At 33.3% G+C, this 19,849-nt stretch overlaps 1 protein-coding gene across 1 annotated transcript in view; it reads left to right on the top strand.

The window, feature by feature from the left end:
* Positions 1-18,647, top strand: part of LOC111048647 — a 30,754-nt gene extending 12,107 nt beyond the window's left edge. The window contains exons 5-12 of the mRNA XM_039440388.1: positions 1,081-1,233; positions 3,068-3,220; positions 9,839-10,186; positions 11,267-11,359; positions 12,360-12,507; positions 15,042-15,175; positions 16,332-16,481; positions 17,754-18,647. Coding sequence (XP_039296322.1) covers positions 1,081-1,233; positions 3,068-3,220; positions 9,839-10,186; positions 11,267-11,359; positions 12,360-12,507; positions 15,042-15,175; positions 16,332-16,481; positions 17,754-17,908 — 1,334 coding nt within the window. The 3' untranslated portion in view covers positions 17,909-18,647. The remainder of the gene's footprint in view (positions 1-1,080; positions 1,234-3,067; positions 3,221-9,838; positions 10,187-11,266; positions 11,360-12,359; positions 12,508-15,041; positions 15,176-16,331; positions 16,482-17,753) is intronic.
* The last annotated feature ends 1,202 nt before the right edge of the window (positions 18,648-19,849 follow it).

Genomic DNA, 19,849 nt, shown 5'->3' with positions numbered 1-19,849 from the left:
ATTTTTCACAAGTTCAAGTCTCACACTGAAATACCTCTAGTGTTTCGACATGGTGTTTAAACACCTCTGGTGTTATTGCACAAAATAATGGTCACCTTTTACTGGAGTACTATTCGAAAAGTAACAATTTTTCTGCATAAAACCAAAATATCAATTTGTTTTCTTACAATTTGTTGGAATATATAATGTATGACTTGAATTTTTCTGTGAATTTAATTTTTTAAAACGTGAAATAGTGTCGTTTGACAGCCCCATCTTGTATCATCAAGTTAAGTATCGGTATGAAACAGATCTAAAATTTTTAAAACATGTTGGAAAACGAAAATATGAATTTTAATTAGATTGTCAACTATCAGTTTAAGGCTCAATAGCATGTCAAAGCAAGTTTAAATCAATCTAGGAATAACTCAAGCAATGGTCACATTTATTATATTTTTTTATTGAGTCGGCTGATGGTTCAAAATAAGATTATGAATTTTAACTGCTATTGAAAATACGGGCCCAAAGCCCAGTTGCACAAAAGCCTGTTAAATTTCAACCGTGATTAAACGTCACGAGAACCAATCAGAGAAGCCTTCTTTTCAGAAGAACCTTCTCTGATTCCGGTTCTCTTCATAGCATTTAATCATGACTGAAATTTAACAGAATCTTGTGCAACCGGCCTTGAGAAGTATACATGTACGGGGAATATCAATATTTTCCAATAATGTTCATCTGATATATAATACTGTTGCATATCCATACTTTTTCACTATTCAAATTAAACTAGAATTTTTAAAAACACTTATGGAGTGAAAATGCACTTACATTGATAGTTAAGATCGTTTCGACCTGTTGTTGTTGAACAATGTCAATTACGGTAGAGTAGATTCCTGCAGTCTGATGATAACCCACAACAGGTCTAAAAGATCAATGTTAGTGAATTTTCACTCCATAAGTGTTTTTAAAAATTCAAGTTTGATATATTATAGTTGTATTGTAAGTGATTTTGAGGTATTTCTCCATATGAATGAACACAAATTAATGTTGGCTACCACTTTTTCTTTATTCATATGGTACATTTGCTCTGATATTTCGCAGCCGATGTAAAGGTGGACTTTGAAATGAACTGGAATCTGATCAAGAAGGACAATGGAAAGGAGTACATCAACTTCACCACCACCGACCTCAAACTGTCCAACGGCCGAGCTTACTTCAAGCTGGAGAACCTTTTCGGAGGAGACAGGACACTTGGTGAGTGAATTCATCCAAAGAGTGGGTAGGCCTATTCAATGCTGAAATTCATTTATAAACTTATACACATAATTTACTTAGAGTTTATAAACTCCACTGTAAAATTTGAATATGGCACTCACATCTTTTTACAAAAAAATCGGAAACAAAACTTTTTCCCTCTATTTCACACATCATCAATTCCACACTTCTAAGTGCAGATATAGCCTATCTAAAAACTATTGGATATATAAAAACCTTAACTGGAAAAACTTGAATATTTGATATTTATTTGATTATCTTTACATCGATTTTTTTCTTTAGGGCTACTTTTAATATAAATGAAAATATAAATCTCAGTATACTCTTTTAATTATTTTGTCACAACATGTTTCAGACATTAATGCCATTTTCAAGTGATTTACTTGATTCACATTGTTTGACAAGATCTATGACAAACACTCAATCATCATAAGCAAGAAAATAACATTCCCATACTAATATCCTTTTTGGGGGAAATAATTAAGTTTCATTTTTATAATAGTTGGTTGTGTTGGTTAAACGCATCGTTTCCAAGATATAAATAAGCGTGTGAGAACAAATGAAAAGAAACTCAACTTTTGAACTACTCTCATCCTTTTGGCTCATGAGATAGGGATTGGAAGTTGTATATGTTCAGGTACCTCCTATTATAACTACAAAGCTGCAAAGTCAAAAATTGTGCTCCAAACATCCCCTCCGAATTTCACTGTCAACTGATGTATTCTTTCTTCTTCAATGTTTTTTTTCTAATCTGAAGATTTTGCACTCTACACTAAAACTGCTGCAACAGTCGTAGGAGATAATTACGGTATACATCATATTGGAGAGAATTCAATGCTCTATGAGCTCATAATAAAGCACGATTTTTTATCAATGTTTAGAAAGTTTTAAGACCAAAAAGAGCAGACAGTTGGAAACGAAAGTGTTTTACTCAAAAACTCCACACTTTCAAGAGGACTGACATAGAAAGCTATAAATTTATTATATGCAATTTAAAAAATGTCGAATGTAACTTGTAGGATGTCTTGTAAGCTTTAATTTTGTATGGATGGTCATTTAAGTAAGCATAGTTTTCGAGATATGGTATGTGGAAAACATATCATGTTACCATGGAATGTTAGCTTTAAACCACCCCTTCCCCTCAAGGCCAACACATTCCAGCAACAGGACAGACGTACCATATGCAGTTAGACAGACAGAGGAAAAATGAAACCAAACGTCTGCATGCAGACGTGAGCAAACATATTGCAGTTACACGGACGTCATCAGGTGAAAGTAGCCTGGAGAGGGATTTTTCCATTCTCTGTCTGCATACGTCCGTCTGTTGTGTGAAATACCCCCAACAGAGGGTAGGGGTGAGGAATTTTGATATGTTCATCTCTCAACTCTCGGATAGAGTTGAATGGTTAAAGAATTATTGTGTTCTAAATATTTCCTTGTAGGTAACATATCCTTCCATTGACTATTGATGTTAAGTCAATATATGGGAATTTCAGGGAATTCAATGTATTCCCTTTTTATGTCAAAACCTCGGTTTTCATAATAAAACTAGTGTGTTTGATAGACTACACTGTATCACACACAGTATTTTCAAACCCATGTGACACCAAATCCCCTTCATTTTTTCAATTTATTCTCGATATCTTCCTTTATATCGATGTATTATATTTTTTGTATCATACAAAGGTGGAAAAAAGAACCAATAATAACTAAACGAGAAATTCCTGAGAGTTTGCCACATATTTGTAATTCTATCAATGGGATCACTGATGTTGATGACATCATATTCAATTTTTTTTTTATTATTTGTCAGGTGACAACATGAACCAATTCCTGAACGAGAACTGGAAAGAGGTGACCCAGGATGTGGGCCCCGCCCTCGGCAAAGCCATGGGAGACGTCTTCACGCTCCTCGTCTCCAACCTCAACAACGTTGTCTCCTACGACAACATCTATCCGCCATCTTGAATTCAAAGCAACACTCATCAAATCACCAGTCATCATTTTAATTATTTAAAAAGCTCTCATTTAGGTCATAATATTAAAGTGTGTCATTAGTTATGTACTTGTAACAAGCAGAAGATTAAACGTTTTTGCTTTTCAGTGTTTGTTGGATTTTCATTATTTACAAAATTATTTAATATCATATCCATTATTTGGATCCTTCTAAAGGCTAAGAGAAATTGAGTCATTGTTTTGATAATGATGTGATTTTATCAGTTTAAAATAAGCTGGAAAAAGGAAAAAAATAAGAGAAGTGAGAAGGATTAGGATTACTATTTCAGAATTTGTTATAATTAACTGTATTTTTCATAATTCTCTTTTTCTTTTTATTGAAAATTCTATGAGGCTATGTTGAGAATCATTGTAGCCTAATGTGTTGAGGAGGCATGGGGTTTCAACTGTTGTCTCCAAAAAAATATTATTTTATCATACTTGTCAAATTTTTAATATTAAAAAAGACTTGGATTTTGCTTGAAGAATAGACACCCTAGAATAGATGTTAAACATCTCTAAACTATATATTATATTCTATTTTTTAAGTTGATTAGGAAAATCAGAATATCCATTCCATCGAATCTTGGAATAGTACTGAATAATGAAGTAGGTATCAAGCAAAAGCCGTGTCCACACAGAACAAATGTTCGACATACATGTTCAGCAAACATGTTTGTTGAGGAGCTCAGAGACAAACATTTTAAAAAGTTTGGACAATCATTGTTTTTCAAACAGAAAATTACGGTTTTTCCAAACATTTTCAGAGTTGACAGCTGTGAAACATAGAACCTGTTCTTCCCACTTACAAATATTTTTTTTGGTGACGAGTCCACACTGGCCACAGGCAAACATTGTTTGTCAAACATAATAAAATTTTGCCAATTTTTTCAACAAACATGTTTGTCAAACATTTTTTGTTCAGTGTGGAAACGCATAAAAAATATGTTCTCTTGTATATTCTCTTTGTATCTCTATCTCTCTATCAATCAATCAATCTCTCACTTCATAGATTCAAAACCGTGCTCTTCCTATTCATTCTTATCCCTTTCATGCGTTTCTGGAAAACTGATTAATTTTATTAGGTGTAGTTTGAGCACAAACGTCTTTATTCTTGGATTCAAGTCCCAGTTAGAGAGTACCATCTAAAACCCTGGAAAAAAGAATTGTAGGTCTATAATACTCCAAATTGAAGTAAAAGTTGAAAACCTCTAAAACACGAAATTCACTTATGTTGCCTCTGGCAGTTTATAAATTGAAAATTTACACATACTGTTGCCCGTAGCTCCAGCTCCAAAGGACTCCTTATGGAAAAATTGAAAGTGGAAACACTTTGACACACTGCGTGACGATCTTGTATTGGATTATTATGAAGGTATTGACTCTAATTTTTTCCATGAAGCCAGAATACAGTTACGCGCAGATATAAGCTGGGTAATCACCCAGGACTCTCTACCCGTGAGTTTAGAGCCGAGCCATGAGGGAGGCGTAGGGCCCCGGCGTTGCCACACTCTCTGCTCTGGATGACTACCCACTTAAATGTTTATCCAAAGAGTATAGGCCTAGTATTCCCCAAAGAATTGAAGAGTAATTAGTATTTAATGAGTAGAAGTGTTCCCCAAGAGTAAAACTGTCTAAAACAGAGAGACTCATTGCTTCAATCTACTTTTGAAATACACTATCCGGAGTGCAGATCAGGTAGCCTGCATGCTCTTACCTTGGTGAGTGTCCATTTCCATTCTATTTATTCATTTCTCATTTTTTAACATGAGAAGAGGTGTCTCTCCTTCCCACAAGGTTTCCAGATACCCTCCACCAGTTACTCTTCCCCAACCAATGCTCCCCGACCGTAACGGGGTCGAACGTATTTTATCACTACCATGGAATGATAAAAAAATTACAAATCCCAATCACTCATAAATTAAAATTTGGATACCTTTTAATATTATTGAACCCCATTTCAAAAACTGACCCATTCTCAGATTTTTCAGAGATAACTGTAGGTATCTAGAGTCTGTCAATGAGTTTTATTTATATGATGATTGGAAACAGAAAAAATCTATTGTACTATTATGAAAAGTCTTAATTAGTTTGAGGATTCTGAATTTTATATTTATACGATATGGAAAATTTATTTCAGAGAAAAATTGATGTATCACAAGGACTTCCTTTGGAATAGAAATTCGATATGATCCAAAATATATCATATAATATGCATGGAGCATGAAAAACGTTTCAAGGTAACTTGATGAATGTATAGATTTTCTGTTGAGAGAGTAATAAATAGATCTCTAAAAATAATTCATAGAGTAATTGATGAGTATTAAAAGGAACAGAAATACTGATGATGTAGGTAGAGTGAGAGCATTGCAGAGGTGAAATTATACATAATAACCTACAACAAATATAATTTATTATTTTTCATTTCTACAACGAAGAAAATATGGGTTACTTATTGATAAATATATGCACTATTTTTGAGATATTTTATTGAAAACCGTAAACAGCTTTGAATTGAATAATATTCTATTTTGGCATGTAATCTACTTTACAAACATAAACAACATACATAAACTACTTGAAACACATAACTCAGGTGATGCAATTTTTTCTCTTTTTCCCAAAATTATCATCAAACCACATTTATTTCTGTCTGATAATTTGATAGCGCAAGATTTCCTCTTTTTACCAAAAGTATTGAAGATTCTTAATAATTAAATTAAAAACGTAAACAGATTTACAATCATATCCAAATTCATCACCTATAAGATGCTGCAACCAATTGACAGAGTTTAGAATAATTACACACAACACAAACAACTGTCCATCTACCAGGAAAGAGTGGGCAGAGTGAAATATTACCATTAGAAAAATAAAAACTACAAAAATTATCATCCCCTTGATATTAAAACATGTGCTGCCATCTACTGGCCAGATTCTGAATTAGATTATAAACGGTAGCATGATTAAGAGATAGTAAATTAGTGATCCAACAAGTGCTGCACCTATTGGCATGATTTTGAACGAAATTGGACATTCTTTAAATTGCTGTCGACCAATGAGGAGAAAGAAGGTTGATTCAAGAGTAAATTTATTCGTCTATTCAGTAACCGTGGTATAACATTGTGTTCACGAATCTTATTTTCTATTGGCCGTTCGCTGACACATTTTATTGTTGCAAGATTTTTCATTGAGAAATGAAAATCAAGAATAAAATACAAAAAATATTTAGAATTTGTTGATTAAGAGTTGATATTGTGGAATTTCTCCATAATTGAAATGGAGATAATTTACATAATATTCGGATGATTCGTGTAGCGAGGCAAGTGTAAGATACATATTGTTTTTTCGAAGTATTTGGAGAGCATATTGTATAGTAAGGTTCGTATCAACCAGTCAGTAATGGTTGAAAGGGAAGTATTGATTATTATCTACGGTACTGTATTATTTATAATAATAATATTTGTATGATTCGAGACAAAATTAGGAAATAGAGGAGGTTTTGGGCAATAGCATGTTTTTTCTTTTCCGACTATTATATTGTTTGCTCTATCTTATAAATTAATAATTGAAAAAAAGTGTTATCTTTGTCACATCAACATTTATTAGACTTGTAAACAGAACTAATGTGGCTGGACTGCAGTCCAGTCCATCACAGCAGCTGAAGTTGTGTTGGTTGTGGATATGACAAAATAAAATGTATGTATTTTTTCAATTGTGGAGAAATCTGAATTGAAATATTTATTGAACATATCATCCATTCTACCAAATATTAAAACATGATTCCAATCAATGAAAGCTACCTTGATGAGTGAGAAATCACAAGAATAATTTCTACATAGATAATAAGGACCAAGCCACACGAAGCGTTTTTAAGGCGTTTTCAGACTAGTCGACAGGGCAGGAAGCTCTCCGGTGGGTATTATATGCTGATTCCCGAATGCCAACTCAATCAGCCAATTGGAGAGCTTCCTGCCCTGCCGACTAGTCTGAAAACGCCCCAAAAGTGAAAAGGCGTTATTCTTTCACTCTCTTAAGCCAGTTACATCGATTTTTGGACGTACAATATTTTGCAGTGCTTATGAATTCTATCCGGAATTTGATTGACAAACATCATCAGTTTAATCCAATAGGATTAAGGACGGCAAAAAATCGTACGTCCAAAAATCGATGTGTATGTAACTAGCCTTACTCATTCGCCATCGGAACCTACTGAACAACTGAACCAAAAACGTTCAAAGCATACGAAGAACTAAGTTATAGTAACATTAAAGAATAGATATTGCTAAGGACTGATTTGAAAGAACCTGACGATACGCCCCAAGTGAAGTAGGATTTTTCCAGCCTAGAAAAACTAATTGACAAAAAATTCTTCAAAAAATTTGGTACACAGGACACAGGTTCTTTATTTACCTTTTTTCTGAGCATGATGGTTACATGAGCTTCAGGCTTGTGCTTCCGTAATGAGACGGACGATGATGATTGGAGGTGAATGAAACGACATCTTTAGGTGGGTTCCGAACTACAGGGAAGCGGTTTTTAAACTCATAATAACTGTAATGGTATCTAGAGGAATAAGGCTCTTGAAGTAGTCTCCCTTAAAACTGGAGTGCATGGAGCTCAACTTACATTATTAAGCTTATCAGCGTAACCACGAAACCATTCGCTTCCCCGATCAGCTTCGCACTAGAAATTTTATTGTTGGAAAAGCTTCGACAAATTAATGTAAAAAAATAATCCCAAAATCGGCGTTTCTCAAGCGTTTTACTATGTTTTTTTAACTGATTTGCCTGATGGGTTAATTGTGAGAGAATGCTTAAATTCTATATAGGCCTACTGGTTCAGCAGCAGTCTTGAAATACTGTTCTGAGATGGCTTTAATCAATATACACTTGAATAGTTGTTTTATAGAATTTTATCAATTCATTTAGAAGATAACATTCAAATTCGGTATACAGACTCAGCACAGATCTAGAAATCAAAAGAAAGGGTCTCAAAGATAAGCTTTGAAAATCGGCATATTGTAGTCTATTGGATTTTCACAGATTAGAGATCTTTATTTAAGAGTATGTAACCATACGTAAGCAATACTGTAATGTAAAATGTAAATTAAGTAAAGTAATTACTGTAAGTTTAATGTAAATTGGTGTATAAGCCAGTATAATGTATACTGGCTTATACACCAATTTACATTAAATGACAGTATTGCTGATTATTAAACGAATTTTACAAAGTATTCAATTATGATTGATTAAAATTCAATTAATGAGAATAAAGATTGAATGCAATTTGAATAACGAATTGTGATATAACTTCATGAATCAGCGGTGGTTCAACAATTAAATGTCGATTCTCCGAAGAGGATAAAAAATAATATCCTTCCCATCAAGACACCACCGGGACATCTCTTATTCAGAGAGATGATCGGCATTTTTCCTGTTATTTCTAGTTTTTATCCAAGACCAACTGAACTGGAAAACTCTCTCTTCGATGAACAGGTGACATTGAGTTAGATTTAGAGTGTTCCTGAGATATAGTCGAATTACCCTATAGATGATACTGAAGTTCTCCAATATTCTTTGCGTTTCCACAGATTTTTAGAGCTGTTGAAGAACTTGAAAAGGTTGAAGGTTAGTTGAGCTCATGTTTTGAATGCTATTCAAAAAGTTCCAAAATGGGAAGTTGGAAGCCCAACTGAAAAGTAAAATACAAAATCCTAGAAAATCTCTCTATATAGGAGAATTATTAGTTCTTTCAGAGCTTGAAAATCTCATTTCAATGAAATCCCTGAGAACCATTCAATAAGTTCCGGTATTCATATTATGAATCGTTAGATACACGTTCTGAATCATATTGACAAATCGGAAGAGAATTGGCGGAGAGTCGAAATTTTTGTAAATTTTCAGCAAGTGCTTTCTCCTATTGACAAAATTCTAATGTGCTTCGATTTGTCGGTTGTCGACCAATCAGAAGAGAGGAGGCGGAGTCTGAACGTAATTTTTATTACCTAAATTTGAATTGTGTGATTTGGAGAAAGAGGTAGAAGAAGAAGAAGAAGAAGAAGAAGAAGAAGAAGAAGAAGAAGAAGGAGGAGGAGGAGGAGAAGAAGGAGAAAAAGAAGAATTTTTCAAAATAGAAAAATTATGGTAATATATTTCAAATCATTTGCAGCATGTCACTATTTCTAGCTTATGATGTCAGGTGATAAAATTCAATTTCCAACGTTCTAAAAATACCTTTGCCCAACAAACAAATGAATAATCTAATAAACCCCCACGTCAAATCTTCGCTGATCTAGACATTAGATAGAACGCAAATTCCCTTGTGTAAAAACTCAACTCCATTTTAACAAGTAAAAAATCGATTCCGTTAAAAACATTGAAGGATTGAAGGAAGCATTTATAAAAAGAATAGAAGAAAAACGCTGATAATCGGGAAGTGTTTTAAAAGGGGAAGTATCAGTTCACATTTGAGAGAACGGGAAGTCGCTTGATAATGTCGTCTATCAGCTTCCTTCTTCTTCTTTCCCGCATCTTCTCTTCCTTCTCCTTCCTCTTCTCCTCCTTCTCAGTACTTTCCAGCTTTCCAGATTACTCTTTTCACTCTTATTCTTCGACGTCTACTTCTTCACCCCCGACTAACCTATACTCTTCTTCTCCATCTTCTTATTCTCTTCCTTCTTCTTCCTCTATCTCCTTCGAAGGTTATCAGCCTTCCTTTACTAGATGGATATTGTCCCCCTGTTTTTACCTGTTTATAAATACTTTTTGCAAACTGCCCAGTCTCACATTCGTTAGCATTCAATTAATCAAATCACACTCATTTTCGATCAGAGCGCTTCTACGTCTAAATTCATCTACAATGGGAGGACATCTCTATCTATTCTCCTGCTTCGTGTGTGTGATACTATCCACCGCATCTGGAGCACCCAAGCCAAGTGAGTTTCTCCTTCAATAATATTCACTTTTTACAATAACTTTTGTCAAGTTTATCCAATTTTCGGGGTTTTCAAATTTTCTCCACGTTTATTGATTCAATGATACAAAATTATTATGTAAAATAATTTGGGGGAGGATCAATGTTATATATTTCAGTTCATTCAATTTTAGGTGTAGTCCCTCTTCTCTCTTGGTCTATTCTGGATCATTTGGCGAAATCATTCATTATTTATACCTCTATGAGTTGAAAATTTACTTGAAGAATTATGGAAGAGGATGATAATTTTCCACTAATACGATGAAAGATCTGTGTAATGATAGAGTAATGATAAAAGACATGAGTGATACTTTATACAAGTATACCATATCCGTTCAATTTCAAAATTATTCCCATATAGGGTACTGTTTTTGATAATTCAGGCTAAAACTGCAATATTAGAACTATTCATTATTATATTAGTTAATTGAATATGATAAATATTATTCAAGAAAGTTTTCCATATGAATTCATTATATTGTAGAAAAAACATCAAATGATTTTGTATGAGAAAACATGAAATTCAACCTGTAAACTGTTATTATTATTAAACGAAAGTCCAAATTAAATGCTGTAAATCACCCCGAAGACTTGTGCTACCGTGGTACTGCAAATATTGTCAACATGGATAGTTGATAATATTAATATTAATTCGGAATTTCCTTTAAAGATAATTATTCATTTATTATAATTTGAGCAAATGCAACTTCAAATTTATTTCCATCTGTAAACTGTATTGGAAAAATATCAGTCTCTCGATTTGTCAATATTCTGGATGGACAACTTTTGCACTCAAAAAATTAATCACAGATTGGAATCAATCCATGAAAAAAACTAACTTGAAAATAAAAATGAATTTAATTGCAGGTTAATTGATTTTATCTATAAAGAGGGCTGAAAATAATAAATATAGAAGACGTGATAATATATCTATATCTATTCCTCCTCCTTATCGATATCTCCTTATCTATTGGTTCTCATATGACTTCTACTACACGTGGACTTCTCACAAAAATACGTACCGTTATTTTCTTCATTCTAGATAACAACCCAGCACCCTGCCATGCTAAAGATGCCGATCTTGACGAATGCCTCGTCAAAGGAGCTCAGCAAATCTTCAAGAACATGGCTAAAGGTTGGTGAAAAATTTTACTAATATATTGTTATTGTTGTGCGGTGGTGATAAAAAGTGTGTTGGTGGATTGATGAGATAGTCAAACGTCCATGCCATCGGCGGGATTCGAACCCACGAACCGTACTGGATTTAGTAACGCTCCTTTAACTATCACTAGACCTACCCATTTAAACAGTCAGTATTCATCATAAATAACTCAAATTCTTATCATTGGAACAATGCTGACAGCTTGATGTAAATCCAGGTATTCATACGCACTTTTCTAACAAAAATATTCCGTTTTTAGTGAGCTTGAGTTTGGAGCTCAATAGTGAAGTAATTTTATTCTTTATTCATTCAATAAGAATTGAATGAATAAATTTGGAATTGAATGAATTTGGGAACTCTCCCAAATTTAGATAAGATTACACATAGTCCAAAATAGGTTGAGTCTTGTAGTTCTTCACTTCACAAAATTTTCAGTCAAATATAGATGATTAGATAATCAAGTGTTATTGAACACTAACAGTAGATTCTACTCAAAAATTGAACACTTTGAACAAAAAAAATTCATAGCAAATTTTTAAACGTCATAGCAACTGCTTTTACAAGTGAATTATCCATTTACTTATTCAAGCTTGTGGCTTTTATTAATTGAAATTGTGGCTTTTATTATTTATTAATTTTTTTATCAATTGTGGCTTTTATTGGCAGAGTGGTTTTTATTAATTGAAGGAGATGCTCTACCTCGCAGTACAGTATCCAGTTATACTACTCATTAAAAACACATCATTCAACAGGTTCTATTGGATAGAAGTGTTACCACGAGAAAATTTAATAAATTAATATTTCGAAATTGTTTGAATTCCGATGAATAAAAGTGATTGCACTATTCACGAATTATATACTAGTGCACTGATTATTAAATGAAGTGAATCTCACTATTGTTTAAAGGATGGTTTTCCTTGAAAAGAATCGATCAGTTCAGTTAATTTAATTGGATTTATCGGATTGTTTGCAGGATTCAAAGAGTTCGGTGTGCCAAAAATGGACCCTCTCAATGTGCCAATGATGAGCCTTCACAGTGGAGATGGACCAGTCAGCCTTAACTTGGACCTCATCAACGCCACCCACAAAGGACTGTCCAAGTCCCATGTCACAGCTGTCGAGTAAGTACATGTCTTTCAAAAATAAACCAAGATCAGTTCAATAGATTGATAAAGGATCGTACACACTTGAGCGACACGAACACACGCATTTCGATTTTCATCAGCTGATGCCGTTCTGTATTTGTACATAAACAGTAGGATACACATATATAATAATTATAGTATTATATATTAATCAAATCGTATTCTTATTAAATCTGTACTTGTACATTAACAGTAGGAGACACATATCATAAGCATAGTATCAGCTGATGAAAAGTGAAATGCGCGTGTTCGTGGCGCTTAAGTCTGTACGCACCATAAGATGAGATGAATTAGGTGGTAAACATAGGCACGGTCAAACAAGAGTATATTGGATTTTAACCATCATTAAATGCCGATTAAATGTCATGAGAACCATTGAGAGAAGCGAATGTCGACTTCAATCACCCTTTAATCACGGTTAAATTAATTAGAGAGAATATGTTTATACAACTCTCAACCTGGCCTTAATTTTTTGAGATGAAAATATAAGTGATAAGTAGAGATAATTTAGTTGGATTAGAAGAATTTATTCATTTGTTATCAACGTAGATCGTAGAACAGAAATTCACACAATTCATCATTCAAAAACAAGTCATTTCAATTTAATTAAATAATCTTCGTCAAAACAAAATCGGTAGGCCAAAAATCGAATTACAAAATACAATTTCTAACCTTTCAAATTTGAATCGAAGCTTCCCATTATGAAAAATAATAATAATATTCTATCAATAAATGAATAATACGGAACATTTCAATTCTCAGAGGAGCAGAAGTGATACTGTAGATTTATGTAGTGAGATTCAATTTATAATGTCAGCATATGTTAAATGAGAAGGTAAATATTCCTTTTCAAAGGAATGCTGACAGTTGACAGTGAATTTATCATGATAAATTAGATGGTACACTAACCAAGTGACCGACCATTTCTTATCAAGCAACTTTCGTAATATTCCACATCAGGCTCAAATATCCAACAAGGAAAAATGTGAACCTGTTTGTCCACATGTGTTTACTTTCCTTTTCGAAACATTTTGCATGATTTGAATATTAGGATGTTACCGGTCAACTCTTATCTGAAATTTACTTGCATTGACACTGAAAGCCTGATTTAGAGGCCTACAATGAGCCTGCTTTCAATTCTTGTGAAACTCTTGTACGTTGAACCCAAGCTTGCAAACTTCATGACTGAGTTCACATGTCCTTTCCAACTTTCCTTCAGTTATTTGAAAGCGATGCGAAACATGTTCACTACAGATTAATGAAAAATGTAAGAATCGGAATTATTTCCCAATTTATTGGAATTATTTCCCTAATACAAAAGATTAATATTTGTGTCAAATTCAGAATCTGTTTTTTAAAAATGAATTTGAATATATTCGTTAGGAACTCAGGGTGTCTTGAAACGTATAGAAATAGTGAAATTGAGACACATTAATTTTTTTGGAGAGCAATATCTCATTTACCTATGCTACGAGTGCAATAAAACGCCTCACTATCGGAGATTGATAACGTAATAACCGAAATTTATTCCTTCTTATTTCAATGAATAAGTTATTGGGACAAGTTTCAAGTGTTTTATTTTCAAAATTGATTCATAATAATGTAACATCCGAAACTTGCTTCCAAACATTATTAGCTGTAAAATCATAAGTTCACTGATGAAAATTATTGATTATTTAAATTGTTCACTGATAATTAATTAACATCTGATATTACTGGTGATGATAATGTAACAATATTATAACGTGATTGATGATAGCAAGCAATATTCAGTGCCGGTTGCACAACAGCCGGTTAAATTTTAACCGTGATTAATTCCACGACAACCAATCAGAGAAGCCGTCTTTTCAAAAAGGCTCCCTGATTGGTTCTCGTGGTATTAATCACGTTTAAAATTTAACCGGCTGTTGTGCAACCGGGCCTATGTATATTAAAATAAATAAGTATGAGTGGTTTCAATAAGTGCAATAATATTTATCACTTTTCTGTATAGGGCTACTTTTATAGAAATAGAAAGAAAAATAAAAATCCTAGACTTGAAAATGGCATCAATGTCCGAAACATGTTGTGATTAAATATTTCAAAAAGGGTACTAAGATTTTTATTTTTCTTTCTGCAATAATTTTTCTATTCAAAACTAATAATTAAGAAGATATACTACTTGGTGAGAGAATATTGATAATAGTAAAACTGATTCCTATTCATTTGAGTGGTTGAGTTTACTGCAAAAATATCCTTATTAAAAACTGATTACCGAGATGATTTACTGGGTAATAGGATATTGATAATAATGAAACAGTAGAAACGGATTCCTTGTATTCATTTACATAAATTTGCAGTTGCAACAAACACAGTCTTTTCTTTCGAAGTGTATTACATATTTATGCATTACAATTATCATTCAATGTAATAAATGATCTATGCATTTCAATTTTCTCAACAATTTTCACTCACTTATTCATTTATTATAATTTTAATCTTGTGATAATTAATTCTAATTTTGTGAACAGAGCTGATCCAGAGAAGTACGAGTTTGAAATCAAGCTGACACTTCCTGAATACAACATCAAGGGCATGTACAATGTGTCTGGTAAGATAATGATGTTGCCCATCATGGGAAGCGGACCATCTGACATCACATTCAGTAAGTCCCAACGAATAAATAAATACATCAACAACAACTAAATATATACATAATCAGTATATGCAATTAAACTGTAACTAATAATACCTGATTAATACCACTGAAGTAGATAATGTTTCCTTTAACTTTATAGGGTGAAGGAAGTGAAGGAATGCTAGTTCTGATTAAAAATACAGTATGTTGCAATCATTCAAATGCTAATGAATGAATGATTATAATAATTGCACTATTTAATCTTGGTTTTTGTTCGATGATTGTCAGGAGCTTGTCTATAGATGGTGAAAGGACAATGCAATCCAATTTCAACTAAAACAATATATGGTGAAGGTTTTTGCATTGCATAAAGATAGAATTGACATCAACATGGGATAACTCTCTAAAAATTGTTTTATTAAATCAGAAAAGGATAATTGAGTTGTTGCTCCCAGCATGAATCATTAGCGTAGCCAGGATTTTGAAATGGGGAATTAACAAAAAATTTGGTCGAGTTCCCTCGACCTTTGATTGTGGGGAAGGAGTTGCTATCTTGGGTCTTTGGGCCTCTTTTTGGGCTCATGGAGGATTGTAAACTGGAAATCCCCTTCGCTACGTCACTGGCCATAATACGGCAATAGAGTGACCAATGATTTCGGTAACTCTGGAATGATCCAGTAAATAAATCTTATAATGTTGAATTTTAATATCAGGGTTTGCATGAATTATATAATGTACTGTACATACAGATTACAGATAGATAATGATTGGATTACTGCTGGGCATACTTTGCATCATTATCTAATTAACACAGGAAGTGAAAGTGCTAATTTTTAGTGAGAAAACATGAAGAACCCAAGACATAACCTATAAACTTGAGTGTTGATAGGAAATGACATTGGGTAATACGGCAAGGCAGAACATCCAAAAGGATTCCTCTGCCGATAAAAGCCATAAGAATAAATAAATAGTAAATTATCTAATTAACAAACTGAAGCCTAGTGCACAACATTTCAAATTGCATGACCAATTATCCATTTAATTTGGAAGTTATATTAGAGTATAATTTTGGCTCGACAATACCATAAATTTGTTTGAACACTGTGACAAATGAAACATAATTATTCCTCAACTTCATTTACATATCGATTTTATTTTTCTCTAATCATTTTATTTTTGTTAGAGAATGTCCAAGCTGTGTGGAAGTTGAAGGGGGAACCCAGCACCAAGAACAAGAAGACTTTTGTCAAATTGACTGACTTCGATGTCAACATCGACCCTGAGAAGGTATCTGTCAAGCTCGACAACCTCTTCAATGGAAACAAACAATTAGGTGAGAATCATAAATTATTATAAAAATATAAGCAAGTTTATTTTACAGCTCCAGCCGTTTCTCGTATCCCGTCGGCAATTTATTGTTAATCTATTAATTTATTATTACTGTACGAAAAACCAGATTGAATGCTGTAAATCACCCCAAAGACTTCTGCTAATGCAAATATTGACTAAAGGGTAAACAGCTAGATGAAAATTCTATGAGAGCTACTATCCAATAACTATATTTCTACTGTCAATAGCGTTATCAAATTAATTGTAGAGCGAAAAAGAATCATTTACAAGTCTCTAGGCCGGTTGCAAAAATGTCTGTTGAATCATTTCAACTGTGATAAAATACCACGAGAACCAATCAGAGAAGGCTTTTCAAAAATAAGGCTTCTTCAATTAGTTCTCATAACATTTAATGGAGATTGGAATAATTCAACAGCCAGGCCTGTGAAGTTTTTACTGAGATTAAATGCCATGACTTTCAGAGGAGACTTTCAAGAGAAAGGTTTCTTCAATTGAACATTCAATCATGATTGAATTTCAACAAGCTTGCATCCAACCGGGCCTCTGTGATATTCTTGTTTGTCCCTTTTTAGCTTTCAGCTAGCTGAATTTGGAAGAAAAGTTTTCTGCAGCTGTATCATTATTAGTTGTTGAAATCCCTGGTTATAATTCGCTGAATCAGAATGATGTATTAATGAGACTGTGTATTATTCGTCCATTATTTTTTAAAGGAGAAAATTTCCCCTTTCACTTCTCTTCCTTTGCTCCTTTTTGTGCCGATTATTAGAGCTTTTGCCTCTGGTTTAACTTTCAATCCAAAATTAATTCAAGTGGAGATTTCTTCTCTATTGGCCAGTTGGACAGTACTTGAATATTTTAAACAATCCAAATTAAAATACGTAGCCTACCTATATGGATAATGTGAAATATGGGTGACAGATCAATAGCCCAATTATTCCCAGCTACCTTCAGAGCTCAATCACATCTCAAAAACTCATGAGAAATTTATACCCAGACCAGGTTTCTAGGACACTCATTAAATCTAATAACCCGTAAAACCTACAGGTTTAACATAAATATCATATCAGTGATAAAGAATACAATAACAAAGTCTCATTTGAAAAAAAAACAGTCCTTGAGTCCTACATTTTTATACAATTTCTCTCAAATTTGTCCACGAATCTTACAATAAGTCTCTCAATTCATTTCTTTGTTCTTCAATTCTCATGGAGTTGTATTCTTACTCAGTATCATGAATTAATTATTGAATTTACAGGTGACACAATGAATAAATTCATGAACGAGAACTGGCAGGAAGTCTTCAAGCAGCTGAAACCAGTCATCGAGGAGTCTTTCTCTCAAATTCTTATGGAACTCGGAAACCGTGCTTTCAACAAAGTATCTTACTCTCAGATGTTCACTGACATGTAAACAAACTACTCAATAACACTGAAAAGTTGGTAACTTAACTAGAAATCTTAGATATAATATTACTAGATTATGATACAAAATAAAAAACTTTGAAAAAATAGTAAAGATAAAATGTGGGCCCACAACAAAAAAATGTAACTTTATCATCACTCATTCTCGTTCATTAACTACACTATTGAATGCTTCCAAAGTATGAATTGAAACATACTGTATTACAATCTCTTCTCAGGCTGTTAAATACGGCATCATCTAATCATTTCATTGAAACTAAAATTTTATGTGAATTTCACCCTCATTTCCTGAGACGATTGTGAAGATATGATTTAAATTTTTTAGAATATTGAGCTGAATGTATATAATTTATTTATGAACCCCTGATTTCATTATATTGTAAACTATGTAGATTCATAGAATTGTGAAAACTAGTGTGTATATTATCTTTGTACATAAAATGACTGTAAGTAGGTATTTGAAAAATGACCAGTACTATATGAAACGAATTATGCTCTCAATGAATATGTAGTTCGTATTTTGTAGTATGGTAACAGACTGATTTAATATTTATTATTGTTTGAATACATGATTCTAGCTAGAGCATAATATTTATTGATGAATTGTGATAATATTATATTTGTGATATTTATTCATCTAGTCGCAGATTGCTAAGCAATATAGGACTAAGTTTGGAAAATGATTTATGTTCATAGCTTGATTAATAAAGTTATAGCATTGTTTTGTTCATGATGGCTTATTTATTTGCATTATACAGCACCTAAACCAATCTTCCAATAATAACCTGATAATTATCAATAATATTCCAATATAATTCAATGATGTTTATTATAATATCAAGTTTCAGTATTGAGTTGAATCTAGTTCAATGGGTCATTGGGGACTGTTTTACTGTTCCCAAAGGATTTGACTCTTAATTTTCAATTTCCTTTTCATCCTTCATTGCATAGTTTCTCCCTTTTTATCGTGTCATCATTCACTTCTTCTGTCTGTATTCTATCTCTTCCACTGTTACAATATTGTCCTGTTCATACTCAATCTGAAATCTTATACGGTTCTACATTAAACACCTTCTCTCTATAACAACCCATTATTTATATTATTCTTTTCCTTCTCCTATTCCTCTTCTTTCCTCCCCTCTTCTTCATCGTCTTACTCCTTTTCCTACTCCTCCCTCTCCTGATTTTTCACCTCCACCTCCTTTAGCTCCAAAACGTCACCTCTTCCTTCTAATCCGCTACAACCTATTCCTACTCCAACTTACTCCAACTTTATCCTTCACCCTCTCCTTCTTCTTATCCTTTTTTCCACCATCAGCACTTCCTTCTCCTCCTCATTCTTCTCCTCCTCCACCTTCTCCTGCTCCTCCTCCACCTCCACCACCTCCTCCTCCTCTCCCTCTTCCTCCACCTCCTCCACCACCTCCACCAACCACTACTACAACCTCCCCTGCTTATTTTCCTTCATCATCTCTACACCCCTCCACTAACCCTCTACTTTCATCCTTCTTTATAACCCTGTTCTCTATTTTCTTTTCCTTTTTTCATATAATCATTCTCCTCTATTTTTTCTCACTATTGTAGTTTCTCTGTTAAAAACTTTTGAAGTCTGTACTATCCTTTGAAATCCTTATTCCCAATCTCCTCGGCCTGCTTAATCTTGTATCAACTATACTATTCCACTCTTAAACATGTCTTCATGGTACTTCCTTGCACTTAATTCCAAACTAATCACTTTTCTCTCCCAATTATATTCTCACTCTCTATAGTAGGCTACCTATCTTTCTAAGTCACTCTCCAAGTCTCTTCTTTGTATCCCTCTACTACTACTACTACTACTACTACTACTCATTGACTCTATGGCCCTTGAAGAGCCTTGGCCTCCTCCACAAAGCTTTTTCCATACATCTCTGTCCTGTGCTCGCTGTGT

Source organism: Nilaparvata lugens, chromosome 13 (assembly GCF_014356525.2).
Source record: "Nilaparvata lugens isolate BPH chromosome 13, ASM1435652v1, whole genome shotgun sequence".
NCBI lineage: Eukaryota > Metazoa > Arthropoda > Insecta > Hemiptera > Delphacidae > Nilaparvata > Nilaparvata lugens.
Note: the sequence above shows the minus strand (reverse complement) of the source record. Positions and strands in the feature narration are given on the sequence as shown.